A 23758-nucleotide genomic window follows, 5' to 3' on the forward strand; every position below is an offset into this window, starting at 1 on the left:
GCTTTTCTTCTCTCCCTTCTGCCTAAGATCAAGTGCAGTATCTGATATGTCATCAGTCAGGGGACTATATTTTGTAGAAAATGTCAATGATTTAGAAAGGCTTTTCCATCCCTAATGACTATGATCGCCTTTGCACTTTAATGTTTTTGTCCTTTTCTATAAACTGTCCTCAGTGAAGAGAATGAGGCAGCTGAATTTGCACACCTCAGAGGACATTAAGTAAACTTCAGTTAACCTGAGGTTTCAGCTAACTGCCATTCATTCAGCTGTATTTATGCTGCAGTAAACTTATACCACTGCTATAAGGACCATGCCAAGGACAGACAGTCTTTCCTTGATCTGAAATAAAGTAGAATTCTCTTCTTATTTCTGAGCATAATCCATAACACACGATATACTGAACAAGCTTTTAACTCCTACACTTCAGTCCATTTTACACCACTGTTCTATTCTGCTTCATCTCGCGTTGACACTTACATGTTTTTTGCCACCGCAGAATACAGCGTCACTCATGGGACTGGTTGGAATGTCTTCTGCCTGCTTGCAATACCTTTTGGTAAAGACTTCATTGTCGTCCCGTGTCCCATTGATGAGTTGCTGAAGGCTTGGTATATTTTTTATCTGTAAGAGATGTAGCATTGAACTTCCATTCATTTGTTTGTTAAGTCAAGTGCCAGGTGGTTCCCACTCTCCTCCCCCCTGTGTTCTGCCACATAAATATGTGGTCCATACCTACAATTTACATATGGGTGTGGCTGCTTTGGGAGACTGTTTGACCAAGGAACAGGTCTATAACTAAATTGTAATTTGTACACACACTGGTTGATCCACTGCTGCTCCACCCTGTCCATAGTATACCCATAATCTTGTGTGGTGGACATGCCATTATCCACCATATGATGATTGCTAACATGGTAGCTACAATTAAAGGTAATTACTGTAGCAGTGTATTAATAAAAGGCCTCATTAGGACAACTTCACCCCGACCCCCAAAATCCTGGCAGTTTGCCAAAAGAACTCTTCTTCCAGGAAATTACAAATTGTATGTTGCAGCATATATGGCATATGCCTGTCTCCATCTATGTGAAGAAAGATCAGAATGAACGTAACTTGAAGGAGTCAGTACAAGGATGGACTGACAAGTCTTACTTTAGCTGTGACTCCAGAGAAAGGCTGAACATTCAATGTTTGTTTAACCGTAACTTTGCTATAGTCCAGAATGAGGGAGTTCCAAGCAGCACATCTTTAAATTCCACTCCCCCATGAAAATTCTGACTGTGTGGGCAAAATGAAGAGATGGGGTAGGATTCCTCAGGATCTCCCATCCATCAGCCTCTGTTCTTCCAAGAAAATACAGTCTGTGAAACACATTTCTTCAAGGGCATGGGGGGGAAATAGCAGTAGGAAAGAAGGAAAAGATCACTTTGGAATAAATATTTGTTTGAAGAAACACTCTGGTGGAGTTTACTACCAAAGGACTAGTGAGAATATTCCTGCCTGAATGAACCAACAACATTAGTGAGAATTATTTCCACACAGGGAGGGGATAACATGCCCTTAATAATCACAGGGATTTCCTGTACTACTAGTAGAAAGAACTACAAAAATGGCCATTGATGAAGATAAAATGGTGAGATTAATTTGAAAACAGACCTCATTCTGAACAACAGGTTACACACCATCCAAGCCATTATATGTCTCTACTGTGCTAAATACAAAACAATCATAAAGATGATGGATAGGGCAATGTTAATACCAGTGCTAAGGTTAGAATAGCACATATATATAGGGACAAAAACAGAAATGCTGAGGCACAAAGTGAGTTACACCTAGCAAGGGACATAAAAGGCAATAAGAAGAAGTTCTTTAAATAGATTATGAGCAAGAGAAAGATGAAGGCCAGTGTAGGTTCTCTACTTAGTGAGGAAGGAGAGCTAATAACGGATGACAACAAGAAGGCTGAGGTGTTAGTGCCTATCTTCAGTGCTTCAGTCTTCATCAGTCAGCCTAACTTTGATGCCTGGAAAGATACTGGAACAAACTAACAAGAGTAAAAATAAATTTGTACTGCTTTATGTCATCAAAGTAAGGAGGCATGTCTGAGTATAGGGATCAGACCTGTTGAGTAAGAAGGTGCCATTTTGACAGTCACTCTTCAGCGTAGAACTGCGGATTAAGATCGCTTTAAGAGTTCTGGCAGAGAGAACACAAACAGTGTGATCGGGGGGGAAAAAGAAAGGTGGTAACCTGGTTTACAAAGATAAAAAGAAACTAGGAAACCACAGAGGGAATAGCAGATGAGGCATTTGATAAAGATAACAAACAGGCTACACAGTGAAGTGTAAGAACTGATGGACACTGCCACTAGCCCTATCAAAAGGAAGACAAAGATCAGAACTAGAGATAATGCTAGGAAAAAGTAAGAGGGGGGCACAACAGCTCACAGAGATTAAAAGTAAACTTAGGGATCACAGCATGAATGCTAAGAGCCATAAAATAGGGGTGGGGAAAAAGGTGTGAGTAAAAACTTCAACCAGAATTAGAAAATCTAGATTGCAATATCCAAAATAGAAGATCAACCAAAACTTCACCCAAATCAGCCAAAACTTCAGCAGAGGCTTGGGTTTTTCAGTTAGAGGGGCATTAGAAATTCCTGATCTCCAGGAGCAGAGCTCTGACAACTCCATCAAGAAAAATGTTGCCTTTCTATATCCTTAATATAAAGTGCTGACATACTTTAGCACCCTAAAACCTTTAGCATTTATAGCCAATTACAAAATCCAGCCATATTGTTTGGCAAACATATCACAGGGAGATTTCAAACTATAGAGATCTCATTCATCCATAAAACACAATAGGATGTGTGTTTAATGTGCAATGAAAGCACGGTTAGGCTGTGTAGAGGATGTCAGTATACTAACTCCTTCCTTATTGCTTCTCAGTGCAGTGAAACACAGCAATGATTTTCCAGTGAAACCAGATCGACGAGGAAACACTGGGGATATGGTTGGTCACACGCAACTGGCACAGAACTAAAAGGAAGCACTGAGGTGATTAACCTATCTATATTCTCCATAATATTTATAATATAGTTTCAATGCATCCTATAAAAATAAACACCACAGATAATTTGCTTCATTTTCTAAACTACATAGGATTTGCTGTACCAGGTCAGATCACTTGTACATTAAGTCTGGCATTCTGACTCTGACACCAGCTAATTCCCGATGTTTTAGTGGAACATGAAAAGCCACCACGATGTAGAACGTTGTACATGGGGGGAAATGTCCCTTTCTGCCCCCTGCTCTGAGAAGTACATGCCCCAAAGCAGGAGCAGTTTTGTAAACACCTCACGTAATAACACAGCATGTGAAGTCTACGCTATTCAAATAGCTGCGGCAACTCAGTGTGGCCCAGCTACCTAGAAAGTTTCAGCTTATAAAGCTCAGCCATTTGGGAGCTAGATGTGTACAAAACAAACCCTTAACCATCTTTTTACAGAAGATAAACTACATTGTTTCACTCTCTCACAACTTAAAAACAGGAGAATGGATTTTGCTCGAACATTTCAAAAATACTGAGGGGTAGTGATTGGCCCTTGTGGAGGTGCATGGGAAGGGGCAAAGGGAGGAGCTGCAGGAAACCTTCCCCAAACAGTTCACACAATGGCCAACACCTTCTCTCCTCAGCAAATTGCCCAAAAAGTCCCAGGAATGGTGTGGAAGGGCCATAGCTCAGTCCCCTCTTTATCAGTAGGGGCTGAAGGAGGGCTAGCAGATGGACTGGGAGAGCAATCGGAGCAGCCTATTGGCTGGTGCAGAGTGTGCACCAAGCAGCCCCAAGAGAGCTTATGACCATGTGCACTCCTGGTGTTCCCTGTTGGAGCAAGGTGGCTCCATGCAAACCAGCCCTTCGCTTTGAGCTGAGACTAAGGCTGGAGAATTTCAGCCAAAAAGAAGAATTATTGAAAGAGTTACAAAAGAAGGAGATCCAGTGGCCATTTGAAAGTAACCTTAACTAGCTTCCACTGCTCTAATAAAGCCAGTACTGTATCACGACAATCATCAGTCTTCTAATCATATTCCAATCACAAAACAGCCCTTAAAACGATAATGACTAAGTATAATGAATTGCATACCCTGTTTGCAATATCGATGGCAGTGTCAGACTGACTCCTCCTTTCCTTCCTCTGTTCCATGTCCTGCCCATAATCTGTAGTTAGGAGACTTTTGTCAGCCCTCATATCATTCTGGGACTTTGAGATTTCTAAAATGAATACAAGGAGAGAAGGACACATTTATAATGAACATTGTCAGCAAGTCTGGAGATTTATGAAGCTAATCCTATGCCTTTCAGATCTTTTAGATTACAGATCTACTATTGATCTCCTGAGAAAAAGAAACAGATGGGAAAGCAAGTACCTGTCCCATTTTGTGTAACTGCATTCTGCCTACCTAAATTCACAAATGCAATACCATTATGATCATTTATGGGAGTGCTACAGTGGAAATTAGGAAAATGGGGAGTCAATTAAAATGGATACAAAATATGGAAGAAAGTGGAAACATTTTATATTCAGGCCACATGCATGATTTTAAGGATGAGTACCCCCACTGACTTCAATAGGATTGCTCACTTGCTTAAACTTATGCATGTGCTTAAATTACTGGCTAAATTATGGTCTCGGTGCATTAAAGGTCCTTTTCCCAAGCAATTCAGATTGCAGTATAGGTAATACAACAAAATATGGTAATGCATCAATCCTTATGGGCTGTATACAATTAGCCAAATAAACCTGCCAGTGCACTTAGAGCTTTAGTGCAACACTTCTTTGCTTCTTTCACCTTGGGTGCAGTCACGAGGGCTTCTCTTTATTTCAGGGGAAGGAAGGAGAGGACATATTCATGATTCTTAAGATTAAAGACGGGCAGTCCCAGCAACAGACACACTGTGTGTTGTAAACACTATCTTACAGAGCTCCTTATGAAGAGTTAATATTGCAGTACAAGTGGTGCAAAAAGAACAACAGCCATCGCATGTTTAATATATACTGGGGAAATAAATCTTTCTCCTGTAGTGTATAACACTGGCTGCTGCAATGGGAAACTCACAAAGCCTGTTAAGATACTCAAGAACAATGGGACTCTGGGGTGTCTGACGTCTAAAGCCATTGTGACATAGGTTTTGCTTTTAAGAGCAACTGATCCTCCTACATTTATTGAGCATTGTGTATGCAGTGAACATGCCAGGTGACACATTCATAAAGAGGCTCAGTCCAGTCGTCTCCTACAGTAAATGCGGCTGGATTTTTTTTAATGTATAGCGAATTCAGCACTCATAAAAGGGGCTGGAGTGACAGACCTAATGGGCCGAATAGGTTTATAAAAGATTCAGCACCAGCACAGGCTTGCCCCACACTGCTCTAACAATGGGATTGTTGGAGGGATTTCTAAAGTCAATTTAGTTCAATTTTCACATCCATTCTTTCTTTGGTGTCTCTGCTGAGACAATCAGTAAGGGTGCCAATTATTGCCAGTTGCGGATTGTGCTGTGAACTAGACCAAGACCAGCAACTCATTTCACATACGCCATCCAACAACTAAAAGGTTATAACAACTTTCTCTCTTTGCCAAAGAGAATCAACTGGAACTAGCACCCTAAAAGGGAAAGGCTTTATAGAAACTAAGGCTTTGTATCCTACACTCAAATCCTTTGGTTCCAGATGTGCTGTCAGATATGCACACATGAGTCCCATTGGCTTAAATGGCAGTGTCTGAGGGCATAGCCAGGCTCTTCATTTTTACTTCTTGCAAAATACAGGAGCTGTGTACGCTCAGTACTGTTGCAAATGAGCCCACTTTTATTTAGATGCCAAAATATGGATCTAGGAATCTAACTTTAGGCTCTCATGACTCAAAATTTTGGCCCACATGTTTATCATTGGGCTTGAAGGAAACTCCTAAGGGGCATAGTGTCAAGAAGAGGTGGCTTCCTGGTCCAACAGGGGGCAGTGGTGAGTTAGAGCTCTTAGCTACAGTGACTCCCAGCTAGCCAACCCTTCCTTCTAGGAAACACCCCTTTCTTCCCTGGCTGGCCTCCCTTCCTCCACGCTCTGCCCTGATCAGCAAGGAAAAGCCACGCTCCTCACATAGTATTTGGGTTACATGCTGGCTTAAGGTGAGTGACCATGTCTTTCTTTGGTAGCTGACTTCACAGACAATAACAGCCTACCATACTTTCTTACAGCTAAAGAGATTCTTGCCCTAGTTCAAATGGTAGCAGCTTGTGCTTTTGGTGTTGTATATTCCAGGTTCAATCCACACTAACAATCATAGTGTCTATATATATACAGGCTGTTATGCTTCTCAGTGTTCTTGGGTCACATGGGCAAACTGGATTACATTTGGTGAGAACAAGGAGAGGGGACTGGCTAGGGAGGAGGGAGGAGTCTCATTAGAAGGGATTCAGAGTGGTAGCCTTGTTAGTCTGTATCAGCAAAAACAATGAGGACTCCTCATTAGAAAGGAGTGATTAAGAGGAAAGACAACAGAGAGGAGGCAAGAGACTAGTGCCAAGTTACTCAGGTCTAGTCTCATTTTATAATCTTTGGGATAAGGATATTACTCTAGCCATGAGGGACAAAATTTACAACTGCCCCCAGTCTCTGCAGCAGGCAGCAGATTAGTAAAAATATATGCTAATTGTGGGGTCTCTGGTCTTCAGAAGGGTCAGAGCTTGTTCTCTTCTGGCTACTGCTCCCTTTTGTTATGCACATAGGGCCAAATTCTGCCCTCCAGTAGGTGCAGGTTGTTCCATATATGTATCCAAAGCCTAAACTTGCCCTCTAAAGTTACTGAAGAACAGAATAGCAATAAGTGAAAGAGGAAAATGAGGAGGACAAAGAATATCAGGATTAAAGATGAACTGACGGGAGAGGATGACTTTTAAAAACACATACACTGACAGGAAGCTAGAATGAGGGAGAAGGAGAAGGGAGAGGTTTTTTAAAAAAACTGATAGGAAAGAGAAAGACAATACTAAATCCTTCCTTCTGAGAGTGATCAAAGAAGGGCAATCTGTGACAAGTTCACTTGGGGAGGGGAAGATGGATAATACCGCGGTTACCACAATAGAAAGTTGGCATATTCCACGCCACAATAGTTGAGTTTGCTGCAGTATTTTCAGGTTTTATCGGCACATATCTGAACAGTTACATTTAAAAAACAAAACACCTTCATAAATAGTCTTTTTGCTACTTAGCAAGAAAAGAGAGAGTGCTCAGCTGGGATCATCAGTTGCTCAGCTTGTTAAAACATTAGAGGGAATTCTGATGGAAAATTAGACATGCCTTGTAACTATTTGTTGGTCCTAGCAGCAGTCACTAACAGACCCTTCACTTGTAACCACTTGTGGCTCAAATTTAAATGGCAAAGCACTGAAGGACACTTACTTTTCATATTTGTGGCAAGAGACAGAAACAAGTTTTCCACAGACTTATTAAAACTTTTAGATTGGCTGATTTCCTGCAATTGAACGGAAAAAAAATTAAGAGATAAAATAAAGATAAGCACGTATTTTTGCACTACCGGTACATGTAAATATTAGCACAAAAGTATTTGGCTGGGGAAGGGGCTGGCTCTTTCAACTGAGATCTTTTGCATCTACCAGCAGGAAACTCTGCAGGCAATTTCCATATTGCTTTCATAAATCTAAGCAAATGACATAGCTGATTAATTTTTTATAATATTGTTTGCATTTAAATTAAGGTAAGAAAGAGTCTTATTAATCTTAGAGCTGCTGTAATGCTTCTGGCAGTGCGGATTCAGAGGATCCTCACAAGAATTGGAAGTAGAGCTAGTCAAAATTTTTCATCAAAATCAATGAGATTTAAGCATGTGTATAAAATTAAACATGTGCTTAAGTGCTTTCCTGAGCAGGGAAGGGCTGCTGAATTAGGGCACCAGGGCCTAATCCAGAGCCCTATGAAGTCAATGGTAGTCTTCCAATTGATTTCAATGGATTTTGGATCCGGTCCTAATAATCCACCTGCTAGAAACTGTGATGAAATTGCAAACATCAAAATCATTCTGCTCTTCGCTCATTTATACAAACAACACATGCAAAGTTTTCATTACAAATGGCTACATAATGTGCACTAAAAAGTTGGTGATTAATCTAATATGTCCCTAAGAGACCAACGCCTCAGAAAAAGGAACGAAACAAAAGAAATAAAAGCATCATTGATATTGCAACAAATTCCTAAACAATATTACGAGTTGTTGCTATTTGCTACACTTCTGCGGCCGGCCATTTCCACTGAAAGAGCTCTTAGATATCTGCACATATAAACATTACCATTGCGGTGTTTCTCCCGGTGGTTTCAGTGAAAGGTGGGGGAGTAGGAGGAACCACAGAAATTTTACTAGGAAGGTAGGAGAAAAGAAACAATTAACATATTTTTTCACGAGACTCTAATATTTACAGCTTTCCCAACCTCTTTCTTTGTTTCTTCTCTTTCCTCAAAGGAGCCACCTCTCTCCTGCAACCTAAAGATCTTGGGTGAGTCTGTGCTACGCTTCTTACAGGCTCAGCAAAGAACTTGAAGCCACAGGAGTGGGGGCTAAAGTGGCTTTGCACCCTCCAGATCCTCAGCTGCTCCAGCCAGTATAATTTAGGGTATGTCTACACCCAGCCGCTAGTTCGGCGGCTGGGAATTGAAGTTCTGGGTTCGACTTATCGCGTCTTGTCTGGACGCGATAAGTCGAACCAGGAAGTGATCGCCGTCGACTGCGGTACTCCAGCTATACGAGAGGAGTACCGCGGCGTTGACGGGGGAGTCTGCCTGCCGCGTGTGGACCGAGGTAAGTTCGAACTAAGGTACTTCGAACTTCAGCTACGTTATTCACGTAGCTGAAGTTGCGTACCTTAGTTCGAATTGGGGGGTAAGTGTAGACCAGGCCTCAGACAGACCTGAGGGCCTATTTAAGTCACTGCAGCCTCCTTGGGCTGCTCTATGGTCACCAGTGCATACTGTATCCCCGCCTCCCCCCAACACCCACCCCCAGACTCCAGCGTGCATGCATCTTCCTGCCATCTATGCCACAGGTTGTGAGAGGATCCTCAGAAATCAGCCTTATGGCCATCTTCCATGGTTCCTGTGCTGGAGGGATCCACCCCTGGCTGGAATTGGGGCTTTTAGAGCACTTGTATTCCACCCCAGCACCTTCATGCAGCATAAAGGGGCCAGACCAGGAGCAGTGATCTGCCCCTTGATCCTGTACTCCTAACACAATCAAAACCCCCAATGCAGACAATGCACTTCCCCTGTGCTTCTACTCTGTTCTATCTAGGTACTTATATGGTCATCCTCACCATTGTATCTGACCATTCACAGGTTCTCTGGTGATGCACCTATGACCCACCAGAAAGCCACAGTTTGGCCTATGATTTGTATCTATTCTTATTTACTCACTTTTAAAGGAACAAGATTCCTTTAACAGAATATACACTGCATACACTTAGGTGCACCTTGACAAACAGGGACCTTTCTGTCTTATATTTACTTAAAAAATAACAATAGGCAAAATCTCCAGTCAGTTTACTGCATGTTTGTACCACTACTATTTTTCCTGCAATGATTTTCAACCCATATCGTTTAAACAGAGCCTGTAAATGTGAAAAGCACTGGAGAAAAAGATCACAGCAAAATACTGTATGCTTCCCTGAATTTCCATTAAATTAAAGCAAGGAAACTGTCCAGCTAAAAGTAGGATTCTTTCTACTGTACTCCAACCTCTTTCTATAGAATGCACAACGCCAAAAAGAGGACAATCTTTCTATAGTACTACTAATTGCATTCCAAACTTTTTTAAATCTTGAGTTTTGCTGTCTTGGTAATCAGAAAACTTAAGCAGCAAGCTGTTTTGTATTATAAAATAGGTTCATTGTATTGTAGTCTCAGTGCCCTAGGACAATTTGTCCTTCTACCGTACCTCAGTTTCTGATAAGATTTCAAGAGCTTTGCACCAGCTGTTTCGTGTCTACCTATGAAGCAAGAAAATAATGTAAAGGTCATTTTGTAGCAATAACAGTCATTAGCACTTAGATAACACTTTTCAGAATCAAAGTGCTTTCAGGCACCGGACTAAATATATAAAAGCCTGTGAGGATGTAAATCACTATAGGTGAAATTAAACCCTGTGCAACAGGCCCCCACAAGCCCTAAGCACCATTTAAATCCCAACTAAGCCAAAAACTGTTTTATTAGCTTACCTCACCCTCTCTTCAGAGATAGTTTGGCAAGACTAAAGATGTTAATCATAGAAGTGCAAGACTGCAAGGGACCTCAAGAGGTCATCTAATCCAGTCTCCTGCACTCAAGGAAGGACTGTGTAATAACTAGACCATTCCTGACAGGTGATTGTCTAACCTATTCTTAAAAACTTCCAATGGCGTAGATTCCACAACCTCTGTAGGCAATTTGTTCCAGTGCTTAATTACCCAGACAGGAAGTTTTTCCTAATGTCAAACCTAAACCTTCCTTGGTGCAATTTAAGCCCATTGCTTCTTGTTCTGTCCTCAGAGGTTAACAAGAACAATTTTTCTCCTTCCTCCTTGTAATAACCTTTTATGTACTTGAAAACTGTTATCATGTCCCCTCTCAGTCTTCTCTTCTCCAGACTAAACAAACCCAATTTTTTCAATCTTTCTGCATAGGTCATGTTTTCTAGACCTTTAATCATTTTTGTTGCTCTCCTCTGGACTTTCTCCAATTTGTCCACATCTTTCCTGAAATGTGGTGCCCAGAACTGGACACAATACTCCAGTTGAGGCCTTATCAGCACAGAGTAGCATGGAATAACTAATTCTCATGTCTTGCTTACAACACTCCTGCTAATACATCCCAGAATGATGTTTGCTTTTTTTGCAACAGTGACACTGTTGACTCATATTTAGCTTGCAGTCCACTACAACTCCCAGATCCCTTTCCATGGTACTCCTTCCTAGGCAGTTATTTCCCATTTTGTACATGTGCAATTGATTGTTCCTTCCTAAATGCATTTGTCCTTATTGAATTTCAGCTTATTTATTTCAGGGTATTTCTCCAGTTTGTCCAGATCATTTTGAATGTTTATCCTATCCTGCAAAGCATTTGCAACCCATTCCAGCTTGGTATCATCCGCAAATTTTATAAGTGTATGCTCTATGCCCATTATCTAAATCATTTATGAAGATATTGAACAGAACCAGACCCCAGACTGATCCCTGCAGGAGCCCACTCAAGATGCATTTCCAGCTTGACTGTGAAAAACCGCTCATAAATACAGAAAAGTAATCTTATCTGATTCCCAGATACTGGGCCTATCTATCTAAGATACTTATATGATCCCCATCACCATAGTATCTGAGTACTTCACAACATTTTAATGTATTTATCCTCACACTCTTGCATGGCAGGGAAGTACTATTATCCCCATTTTACAGATGGGAAACTGAGGGCAGGTCTACACTTAAAATGCAGGATCAGCACTTAAGTGAAGATGGTCCTTCACCAATGGGAGAGAGCTCTCCCATCAGTGTAATTAATCCACCTCTCTGAGAGGCAGTAGTTATGTCACACCCCTGAGCAATGTAGTTATATTGACATAGGTCTGCAGTGTAGAACTGGCCTGAGGCACAGATCTAAGTGACTTGCCAAAGGTCACACAGGACATCTGTGGCAGAGCAGGGAATTGAACCAGGGTCTCCAAGTCTGAGGCTAACCACTACTAGACCATCCTTCCTCTCTAGGGTTCTAAGTGGACGTAAATGGGACTTGAGTAGTGCATAGGCCTTGTGCTGACCAATGCACAGAAGTAAATATGACCTATAAAACATAAGCACTGTGAAAAGTAGTGCAAATGAACATGCAGAAAAGCAATACCCATGAAAGCACTTTCAATGTGATTTTGAAAAGGTCTTTTCATTTTTCACACAATACATTTGAACAATTATGAATATGCACCAATGACTCACAAACAAAAAAGAGACTGTGTATAAAGCTTGGGTCATTCAATCAGGGAGCAGAAACAATGCCACATGACTTAGATGACCAATCACAAAGCATTAAGAACAACAACCATACGTGCTTTATCAATCACGAACAATTAGAGTAATAAAAATCACAAACAGACAAAAGTTGTAAACTAAATTCATTTAATAAGTGGAAAATAGCAAGTAACTGGCTCATTGCTAAGTCACTGTTAGCAATGTCAGTATGTCACTAGTAATATTGCTCTAAGAGCAATGTGGGTATTGTGGTCTGTTGCAGAAGACATCATTAACTATAACAATAGAGGAGGTAACGCCTTTTAACAGTTGGGTTTGGTGGTAATAATAATTTTTTCTTAATGTTATAAAGTTTACCAAGTGTCCTGAATTTGATGCTCAGTTGACCGTAAGGACAATTATCAGTGAGTAATGTACGGTATCTTGGTTTATTGCAGCTTTAAATGCCTCTTAAGCCCATTACAGTAGAACCTCAGAGTTAAGAACATCCAAATTACAAACTGACCAGTCAACCACACACCTCATTTGGAAGGGAAGTACACAATCAGGCAGCAACAGAGACAAAAAAACAAATACAGTACAGTACTCCGTCAAACATAACCTACTCAAAAAAATAAAGGGGAAGTTTAAAAAAAAAAAGATTTGACAAGATAAAGAAACTGTTTCTGTGCTTGTGGCACCTTAGAGACTAACAAATTTATTTGAGCATCCGATGAAGTGGGTTTTAGCCCACGAAAGCTTATGCTCAAATAAATTTGTTAGTCTCTAAGGTGCCACAAGGACTCCTCGTTCTTTTTGCTGATACAGACTAACACGGCTACCACTCTGAAACCTGTTTCTGTACTTGTTTCATTTAAATTAAGATGGTTAAAAGCAGCGTTTTTCTCCTGCATAGTAAAGTTTCAAACCAGTATTACGTCAACGTTCAGTTGTAAACTTTTGAAAGAACAACCGTAATGTTTTGTTCAGAATAACAAACATTTCAGTGTTACAAACAACCTCCATTCCCAAGGTGTTCGTAACTCTGAGGTTCTACTGTAATTTACTGTTTAGTAAAAGCAGCTAATTGCTTTTATGAAGGTTGGTTGTTTAAGTTGCTAAAATATTAACAGGAGAAGCTGCATACCGGTATTGCATTTCATTTTTTTAAAGCCTATAACATGGAAAGAATAAAAATGTTAGCGATAGTATATGCTAGTAAATTAACCTTATACAGTGAACAGCTAATCTTGCATTACGCTATCAAGCCAAAAGAGGGCTCTGTTCCTACACTCTTGGAAGATGCATAACTAAGCACAATGCAGTGTTTCAGTTATCCACAGAGACCTGATCCTGAAAGGTGATGAATGTCATCAACCACAGTTTACTTCATTGGGAATTGAGAGCACTCAGCACCCTGTAGGACCAGGCCCAATGTCTGAGAAAAAACAGTTACTCACTTCTCGTAACTTGTTCTTTGAGATGTGTTGTTCATGTCCATTCCAATCAGGTGTGTGTGCGCGCATGTGCACGTTGGCTGGAAGATTTTTCCCCTAGTAGCATCTGTCGGGTCAGCCTGGGCGCCCCCTGGAGTCACGCCCTCAAGGCGCCTAATATAGAGCCCTGCCAACCTGCCACCCCTTCAGTTCCTTCTTGCCGGCTACTCCGACAGAAGGGTAGGAGGTTGGGTATTGGAATGGACATGAACAACACATCTCGAAGAACAACAGTTATGAGAAGTGAGTAACCGTTTTTTCTTCTTCGAGTGCTTGTTCGTGTCCATTCCAATCAGGTGACTCTCAAGCCAAATTCAGAAGGTGAGGTTGGAGCTGTCCACTGATTGGAGTACTGCTCTTCCGAAGCCTGCATCGTCTCTGGCCTGCCAGGTGATTGCATAGTGTGTGGCGAAAGTGTGTATGGAAGACCATGTCGCCGCTCTGCAGATTTCCTGGGCAGGAACTTGAGCCAGGCACGCCGACTATGAAGCCTGTGCCCTGTAGAGTGCACTGTGATCGAAGGCGCGGGAACCCCTGCCAGGTTGTAGCACTCGCTGATACAGGCCATTATCCATGATGAAATGCGCTGGACCGAAACCAGCTGGCCTTTCATCCTGTCCACCACTGCCACGAAGAGCTGGACCGACTTCTTGAACGGTTTCGTTCTCTCAATGTAGAAAGCAAGCGCTCTGCGGACGTCCAGAGTGTGGAGTCTCTGCTCCCTGTTGTTAGAATGAGGTTTAGGGTAGAAAACTGGAAGGAAAATGTCCTGGTTGATATGGAACTGTGACACAACCTTCAGGAGGAAAGCAGGGTGGGACCTGAACTGAACTTTGTCCTTAAAGAACACGGTGTAGGGCAGCCTTTAAGTCAGGGTCCTGAGCTCAGACACCCTCTTGGCCAAGGATATCGCCACCAGGAACGCGACCGTGTAGGAGAGGTAGAGCAGGGAGCATGTTGCTAAAGGCTCAAAGTGGTGCCCCGTGAGTCTAGAAAGGACCAATTTGAGGTCCCAGGCAGGAACCAGTTGGCGAACATGCGGGTACAGCCTATCAAGCCCCTTTAGGAAGCAGCTGACCATGAGGTTAGCAAAAACCGAGTGGCCCTGTACGCCTGGGTGGAATGCTGAGATGGCAGCCAAATGCACTCTTATAGAAGGTAACAAGAGACCCTCCTGTTTCAGATATAGAAGGTAATCCAGAATGTGCGACACTGAGGCTAGCATCGGGGGCGAGTCAGGCTGAACCGACCAGATTGAAAATCTCTTCCACTTGGCAAGGTACGTGGCCCTCGTTGAGGGTTTTCTACTGCCAAGGAGGACCTGTCTAACCTGGTCTGAACAGGAAAGCTCCGACGGATTAAACCCTGGAGTTTCTACGCTGTGAGATGGAGCAACTGCAGGTTTGGTTGTTGGAGAGGTCAGCGAGCCTGTGTGAGAAGGTCTGGGAAGAGCAGCAAGGTAATCGGGGCTCCCACAAACATGTCTAGGAGAGATGTGTACCAATGCTGATGAGGCCAGGCCGGCGCTATCAGTCTGACCCAAGCATGATCTTTGCGGATCTTGAGCAGGACCTTGTGAATGAGTGGTATCGGCAGGAAGGCGTATAGGAGAGCTCCTCCCCAGTGGAGGAGGAACACATCCACTGTGGAGCCCAGGCTGTGATTCTGGAAGGAGCAGAACTGCTGGCACTTCCTGTTGCATCGCGTGGAGAAGAGGTCGATCAGGGGAAATCCCCACTCTGGAAGACTGAACTTGTGATGTCCGGGCGAAGGGATCACTCGTGGCTGCGGAATGACCTGCTGAGGTGGTCCGCCAGCTCGTTCTGAATCCCAGGGATGTATGACGCCTGGAGGTTGACTGAATGTTCTACACAGAAGTCCCATAGCATGAGGGCTTCCTGGCACAGGGGAGAGGAGCGTGCACCCCCATTTGTTGATATAGAACATAGCAGCCATATTGTCCGTCATGACTGATACACATTGGCCAGTTAGGTAAGGGCAGAATGTCTGACACGCTAAGCGCACCGCTCTGAGCTCTCTGACATTGATGTGGAGGCGCAGATCCCTTGCAACCAGAGGCCTTGGGTCTTGTGGTCCCCCAGATGAGCTCCCCAGCCCAAATCCAATGAGTCCGTCACCAATGACAGGGATGGCTGTGGGACAGCAAAGGGGACCCCTGAGCACACCTCCTGAGTGTCGATCCACCACCGGAGCAAATCAAGGACAGGGCAAGGCAGAGTCACGATCCTGTCCAAGCTGTCCTGGGCTGGTCGATAGACTGGTGCTAGCCACATCTGTAGTGGCCGAAGCCTGAGTCTGGCGTGCCGTACCACATACGTACAGGCTGCCATGTGCCCGAGAAGCCTCAGGCAGTTTCTCGCAGTAGTGGTGGGAAACTGAGTGATTCCCTGGATCATGTTGTTGAGGGCTTGAAACCTCGCCTGTGGGAGGAATGCCCTGGCTTGGGTCGAGTCCAATACTGCCCCATGAACTCTATCCTCTGGACGGGGGACAGAGTTGATTTTGCTTCGTTTAGGAGCAGACCCAGGTTGTCGAAAGTGGCTTTGATAAATGCGACCTGAGTTTCCACCTGTCCTGGAGCGGCCTTTGATCAGCCAGTCGTCGAGGTACAGAAATATCTGTACCTGATGTCTCCGCAGAAAAGCGTCGACGACTGCCATGCATTTGGTGAATACTCGGGGTGCTGCTGACAGGCTGAATGGGAGAACAGTAAATTGGTAGTGGGAACCACTGACCACAAACCTGAGGAACTTCCTGTGGTTCTGAGCGACTGCGATGTGAAAATACTGATTATATATGGAGATAACCCTATCTCATAGAGCTGGAAGGGACCTTAAAAGGTCATTGAGTCCAGTCCCCTGCCTTCACAGCAGGACCAAGTACTGTCCCTGATAGATTTTTGCCCTAGATCCCTGAATGGCCCCCTCAAGGATTGAACTCTCAACCCTGGGTTTAGCAGGCCAATGCTCAAACCACTGAGCTATCCCTCCCCACAAATACACGTCCTTCAAGCCGAGGGCGGCATACCAGTCTGCTGGATCTAGTGAAGGGATGATGAAGGCCAGGGAGACCATGTGGAACCTGAGTTTCTTCATGAACTTGTTGAGCTCACGCAGATCCAGGATAGGCCTGAGGCTGGCTTTGGCTTTTGGTATTAGGAAATACCGGGAATAGAAGCCCTCGCCCTGTGTGAAGACCGCCTGTGGGAGCGATGCCAGGAGCGGCTTCTCGAATGGGATCGGCGCTCTGACCGGTGCCGGGAGCAGCGTCGGGAGCCCGAACGATACCGAGGTCCGGAGCGGTGCCACGAGGCGGAACGGTACTGTGAGTAAGATCTGGGTGCCGTGATAGAGAATGGCGCCGGGACTGCGAGCGGCGCCGGGACCTGCTCTGAGATCGGGAGTGGTGCCGAGTGTCCACGCTCGGAGATGGTGGACGTATTAGGGCTGGCTTGCCCCTAGACTGTACCGCATGGGTGAGATGCGGTGCCGTAGCCTGAGCTGGTGCCGGTTCTGTAAGGGCAATGAGGTCCCTCGCCGTTGCAAACGTCTCTGGCGTCGATGGAAGTCGGGGCTCAACCACGGTGCGGGTCGGGAAGCCAGTCCGTGCCGGACTCAACAGCCCTTCCCTCGGTGCCCGAGTTAACGGTGCCGTTATCGGCGCCTGTACTCTCCGTCGCTCCGGTGCGGGACGCGAATCCGAGGTTGTCAAAGGGGGTGCCGGTGCCTGTTGTTGGGAGGCAGCCCCCTCCGGCTTGCAAGGTCTCTTCTGTCCTGGGGACAGGGAACGGCGCCGAGGTGCTTGTGCTGGACGCGGTGCCGGCGAGGACCGGTGCCGTGGGTCTCTATCCAAGTCTCCCCGCGGTGCAGTACTCGAAGTCACTGCCAGAGCACTGCGCACCAAGGCACTCGGTGCCGGAACTTGGCGTGCCGAAGGAGGATCCAGGCTGAGGGCCGCCTCCATAAGGAGCTGCTTGAGTCTAAAGTCCCGCTCCTTTTTAGTTCGTGGCCTGAAAGCCTTACAGATCTTACACTTTTCGGCCTGGTGAGACTCCCCGAGGTACTTTAAACAAGAGTCATGGGGGGTCTCCCGTTGGCATAGGCTTCGAACAGGCTGAGCACGGCTTAAAACCCAGAGCCTTGGGCATGAGCCCGGGCGGCACGCAGGGAGGAAGGGGGAGGGACCCCTTCCAGCCCGCTAACTTCACTTACAAAACTAATTCTACAACTATCAAAACTACACTAACTATATAACTATTAAGAACTAGAACAATTAACCAAACCGGGAAGTAAAAGCTAGGGAGAGTGGAGGACAGCTATGCTGCGCTCCACAGTTCCAACGACCGTCACGGGCAGTAAGAAGGAACTGAGGGGGCGCTGGGTCGGCTGGGGTATATATCCAGCGCCATGAAGGCGCCACTCCAGGGGCTCCATAAGCACTCGAAGAAGAACCTCCTCTACTGACCCTAGTGATAGGAGCGACTGCACTTCCTGAATGAGAAGTTGCTCGTAATAAGGGTCCCTGAAGAGGGATGGGGCAAGAGGGTGGAAGGGCAGGAGGGCACAGAATTGGATGGAGTACCCCCTCTCTACCGTGTGAAGCATCCAGCGGTCCGAGGTGATATGGGACCATGCACGGTAAAAAGGGGATAGTCGGGAGGAAAAGGTAAGGCGGGTTAAATCCAGTCTGTGATCTGGTGCGCCGTCCTCGACCGTACCTTCAAAAGGCTGGTTTAGGACCAGAGGGCGGTTTGGGATGGCCAGAGACCTGAGTTGAGGAAGGGTGTTGCCTTCTCCAGCCACTCCTGTTCCTCCTCCAAGAACCGTCCTGTCGGCTCTGCTGCTAGAACCTTTGAGGAGGTTGTGGGTGGAAGTGTCTCCGCTGCGTGGCGGGGGTGTGCAGGCCCAAGGATTTGAGGGTGGCTCAGGAGTCTTTCAGGCTGTGCAGCTGCTTGTCTGTCTTTTCAGAAAACAGAATCTCACCCTCAAATGGGAGGTCCTGAATGGTTTGCTGGACCTCGTAGGGTAACCCTGAGACTTGGAGCCAAGCACTGCGCCTCGTAGCTACCTCCGTCACCATCACTCTAGTGGCAGCATCTGCAGCGTCTAATACAGCCTGCAGAGAAGCCTGGGAGACTAGCTTCCCTTCCTCCACCAAGGCTGTGAACTCCGCTCATGAATCCGAAGAGATGAGCTCCGTGAACTTCGTCATTGCTGCACAGGTGTTGTAAGAGTACCCGCTCACAATGGCCTGTTGGTTAGCAATACGGAGCTGCAAACCACCTGTCGAGTGGTTTGAAGCTCCGTATTTCTACCCACAAGGTCTAGGTGTTTAGCATCCCTGTTCTTTGGGGAGGGTTCTTGGAAGCCCTGTCTCTCACGCTGGTTAGCCACATCGACCACCAGGGAGTCAGGAAGCGGGTGAGAGTATCAATGCTCTAACCCTCTGGAGGGAACAAAATACTGTCACTCGTTGCGTTTGGCAGTAGGAGGCAAGGATGCCAGCATCTGCCGCAGGGTCTTAGTGGTGTCCACAATGGTCTTTATAAGTGGCAAGGCTATACGTGACAGTCCTGAGGGTGCTAGGATGTCCACCATGGGATCAGCCTCCTCCATCACCTCCTCGGCCTTGATGCCCAGACCCTGGGCGACCCTACGCAGCAACTGCTGTAGCACTCTGTTGTCCTCTAATGCAGGGGCTATGGCTGTCCCCACCAATGCTTCGTCCGGCGACGAAGAGGAGGAAGCGTGTGCCGGGAGTGGAAGCTCCCTACCATCTACCCCCGGGGGGGGTCACGTGACTCTCAGGGCAGCGTTGGAGGTAGTGGTGCCATCGATGGTGCCGGGGCTGTGGACGTCGAAGCACACATCGGCGCTGCCATCAGCCCTACTGGAGGGAGCTGCATCAGCACGCTCACAGGAGCCACTGGAAGCAGGGGGCCCGGTACCGACCATTGGCACCGGGGCCGCCAATGCCTGCATCAAGGTCGACATCGACAATGGTCAGGCGTGGGAGACGGGTGTGTCAATGCCGTGAAGGGCGGTGCTGAGGTCGAAGCCGAGCTCGGTGCCGGAATCGATGATGGAGCCGGAGGCAGAGGCATCAGGACTGTAAGCACCAAGGGCAGATGCGCAGCGGAAAGTGGTATGAAGGTGGTTGAGGCCACGGAAGATGTCGCAGAGTGTGGACCCTGGGTTCCTCCCTGACCCTGGTGAAAAGCCCAGGGGGTCCAGAAGGGCCACTGAGGCGGGTTCTGCCGCTGCGGAGGCCACGCCTGGGACTCTCTCCTGTCTCTACAGGACCTCGATCTGCGACTTCTGCTCCTCCCAGAGTGATAGGAGTCAGACTCTGACTCTGAGGTCTCAGACACTGAAGACCATGGAGGAGCCGATCCTCGGTGTCTTGGACATTGAGAGCTCAGGGAGTGGGTAGGCTCCCTGTCCAAGTGGTAGGCACTGAGGGACATGGCAAGGGGGATCGTCTCGACATCATAGCTGGCTTTCCCTTTGAATGCACCGGAGGACGCGGATCCGCCGGCGCTGAGGGTTCCTCCCTGGCAGGCGAGAATGGTGCCGTAAGATGGAAGAGGTCCCGAGCAGCCTGGTATGGGTCCAGCGTCGATGGGAGCTGCAGCTGCTGTGTAGGCGCCGATGATCAAGGCAGGGCCGGACTTGACTGCCGCACTTGGGCAGGAGTTGACACGGCCCCGGCAGGGGATCCTGAGGAGTGGCCCACCTGGGATCGCACGTCTCGTGGCTGGGCCGGAGAATGGTCATCCGGCTTCTTCTTCTTTTGAGGCACTGGCGAGTGGGAACGGTGCCTACTATCAGACGGGCCCCGTGAGGAGCCGTGTTGGTGCCGAGCGTCTCGGGAAGAGTCCTTTCTTGGTGCCAAGCTTCCCAACGGCACCGGGGCACTCCGCATCGAGGACGATGCAGTAGGGGTCGGGTCTCCCGAGCCCGGGTTGGAGTGGGGCCGTAGAGCTGCCTCCATGAGGATCACCTTGAGCCGCTGTTCCCTTTCCTTAAGAGTTCTCGTACGGAACTCGCTGCAGATCTTACAACGATCTTTCTGATGGGTCTCCCCCAGGCACCATAGATACGACAAGTGAGGGTCACTCTTTGGCATGCCTTTGGCGCGGGCCACACAATTTTTGAAACCCAGGGACCGCGGCATACCACGGCTCCAGGAAGTGGAGTGGGGGGGGCAACAAACTCTATACTAAGACACTAATAACTCTAATAACACTAACGAATTAACTATATACAAGCAGATAAAGAATGAACTTGCTGAGCAAGAGCTAAGGGAAGTTCCAGCCACCGTCACTGGAGGTAAGAAGGAACTGAAGGGTGGCGGGTCGGCAGGGCTAGATATTAGGCGCCATGAGGGCGCGACTCCAGGGGGCGCCCAGGCCGACCCGACTGATGCTGCTAGGGGAAAAATCTTCCGGCCAACGTGCACGTGCATGCGCACACACCTGACTGGAATGGACATGAACAAGCACTCAAAGAAGAATAACAGTAGATCACTTTTCTGTATTTGTGAGAGGTTGTTTAGATTTACGTCTTTACTCTCACCAACTACCTCTGAAGAGAGAGAGAGTGAGATGAGCTTATATAACAACTTTTGGAACTCCACTGCCCGTAAGAAGGTGAATCAACCAACATTATTAAATTGGGAAGTGTGTTCTATCTAGAAGGGGATTCAGTGAAGTCTATAAATAACTGCTGTTATCTGATTTTTAGCAAGGAAGTGTACCATTACTCAGCTTCTCACTTTGTTTTGATGCCAGCTTTCAGTGAATGCCTGTTGTTTCAAAGACTGCTTGCTTATTTAATGTATAACGTCCTTTTTCTCTTATATTGCTAATGTTTTCCCAGATAAACAGAGCTCCCTGAGGTGGTATTTTAAGGACCAGTGCCTATTGGCTTCTCCTTCTACATCTAAAGTCATAAAATGGGGATACTCTGGTCCAGGTTGTGTCATTTAGACACAGGTCTCAGTTAGGGGAAGTGGGAAGCTACAGGACCCCCAGGGGAGCTCAAGAAGGGACTATGTCTCATAAAACACAATCCTTTCCCCAGAATGCAGGGGTAGAGTGCACACTACAGTAGCCCTTTGGGTGATGCAGCATGTTCCTCATTCACCTGACCTGCTTTGCGCTCCAGTGCTGTGGATGGGGATGGATCTGCCACCTCCACACACCTGTTGGCTACTTTGTGTCCCCAGTGGCATAGGAGGGCACTACACAAGGGGGATGGTATAATTGGGCTCCAAATGGGTTGCGGTTTAGGTTCCCATAGATTAGTATGTGCTGAACACTGTCTCATAGTAGGTTTGTAAATTTCCCCTTTTTATTGTCTTCCATCCTGTCCTCTTTGTAGGCTTTGAACCTGCACTACTGAAATCAATGGGAACTTTGACATTAACTTAAAAGGCTGCAAGATATCTTCTTGCAGTACACATACCCTAGTGCATCTATATTTATTTCACAGACCATTGTATTTCTTATTCATCTTAAGCTGCACACTTATTTGCTGCTCACAATTTCAGTCACATTGTTCAAATTAAAATGGTTATCATATTTTCGTATTACCCAGCCAAAGTACTTTGCCCTTTAAAGGCCTTCTTCTGGTTTATGCTTGAGGCAAAAAGGCAGGCATTCTGCTGTCTTACACCCACTGTAGAGACACATACCACAAGATCTAGTCTTTATTTCAGACCTATCTCCTACTAAATGGACTAAAAATGAAACAAAGTAGTGTATCAAGATTTTGTATTGTATATTACTTAGATGAGGACTATACACCGCAAACCAGTTTGTTGCCTGCGCCAGTAATTACCTTCAGCTGGGAATTTCTTGGCACGTTCCTCAAAGAACCATTCCCCAGTCTTTACTTTCATGTCTCTGAAAAACAAACAACACACATTTGAACCTTTTACACAGTTTCCGAGATGAATTTTCATGACCATATACATGTGCACTTAAGACAAAAATCTGTTTAACAGTCAAAGGTTATACAGTGACCCTTCTTAATTGTACAGTATAACTAATGGGAGATCGCTACAATCTGACCCCGAGTTTGAGGGCAAAGGATCAGCTTTGTTCTCCCTGTAAGAACTGTTCTGTGCTGACGTAAGTATTATCTAGTGTTTAGAACAACACACTGGAAGTCAAGAGTCCTTGATTCTATTCGTAGCTCTGCACCTGACTTGCTTTGTGACCTCAGATAAGGACCTTAGGGCTAGCTTGCTGTTTTCTGCCATAGCCTAGCTTGAGGGAGTGTAAAGGTACTGTAGTGTGTGCTCCTAGGTGTAAGTCAGAATGGCTATATAAGAGCAGCACACACTGCAGTGTCATAACCCTAGAAGAAGGTGCAACACACACTCTCCTCATTGATGTGGACAGTGTGGTGGTGCCATGGCCTAACCCTAACCTTACCCTGCTCCTCTTTCAAGAAGCTAGTGCCACTGCTGGCAACTGTCATGCACAGTACCTGCATGCATCAGGATCATGAGATCAAATGGGTGATGTTTACTGAGTATGAAATGCATATAAGGACAGATCCTTGAGAAAAATTCAAAAGCCTGTAACTAACCAAAACCAAAAAATTATATATAATTCTTACTGAAATTCACAAAGGACAGGAAATGCAGCAACCGGGCTGCCACTCTGGTTCTCAACTCATTCCCTTTTAAAATATGGTACAATGTTTAGGACGCTGTGTGCTTTTGTTGCAGCTTGGTTTTAGGATCCATTTTTAGGCACCTAAATAAGCATCTTTGTATTCAGAGGAGCTGAACACCTGCAACTTTCACTTACTCCATTGGAAATGGAGTATGTTCAGCTCCTCTTGAAATCAGGCCATTTATTTACCTGTCTAACCATAGATTTTGGTGCTTAACTTAAGACAATGGAATCTGAAAATTTGGCAGTAGGGGTACTGGACACTGCTTTAAACTCATATAATGTGCTATGATTAGGCTTGAAAGGATTAGATTTGTATTGGTAAATGCAGGTAAACATCTATTTCACCATACACACACAAACTGAAGAAAAAATATTTCCATCAATAATAATCAAAATTTATAGATAGACAAAGTAAGAAAAGTACTGCTTAAGAACTTATTAAAGTTTGATTTCAGGATATTTACTTTGTAAATTTTGACATGTGATACAATTTGTGTTTTGATGGTTATAAAGCTTCAGTTTT

At 45.7% G+C, this 23758-nt stretch overlaps 1 protein-coding gene across 1 annotated transcript in view; it reads right to left on the bottom strand.

The window, feature by feature from the left end:
• Positions 1-23758, bottom strand: part of SYTL3 (synaptotagmin like 3) — a 48691-nt gene that overhangs the window by 16443 nt on the left and 8490 nt on the right. Inside the window, exons 3-8 of the mRNA XM_026649573.2 lie at positions 22388-22452; positions 9993-10044; positions 8356-8422; positions 7451-7523; positions 4139-4266; positions 478-621 (exon numbers count right to left, since the gene is read on the bottom strand). Of these exons, the coding sequence (XP_026505358.1) occupies positions 478-621; positions 4139-4266; positions 7451-7523; positions 8356-8422; positions 9993-10044; positions 22388-22452 (529 nt within the window). The remainder of the gene's footprint in view (positions 1-477; positions 622-4138; positions 4267-7450; positions 7524-8355; positions 8423-9992; positions 10045-22387; positions 22453-23758) is intronic.

The sequence above is a fragment of the Terrapene carolina genome, unplaced genomic scaffold, assembly GCF_002925995.2.
Source record: "Terrapene carolina triunguis isolate 2854851 unplaced genomic scaffold, T_m_triunguis-2.0 Scaffold85, whole genome shotgun sequence".
NCBI classification, from domain to species: Eukaryota; Metazoa; Chordata; order Testudines; family Emydidae; genus Terrapene; species Terrapene triunguis.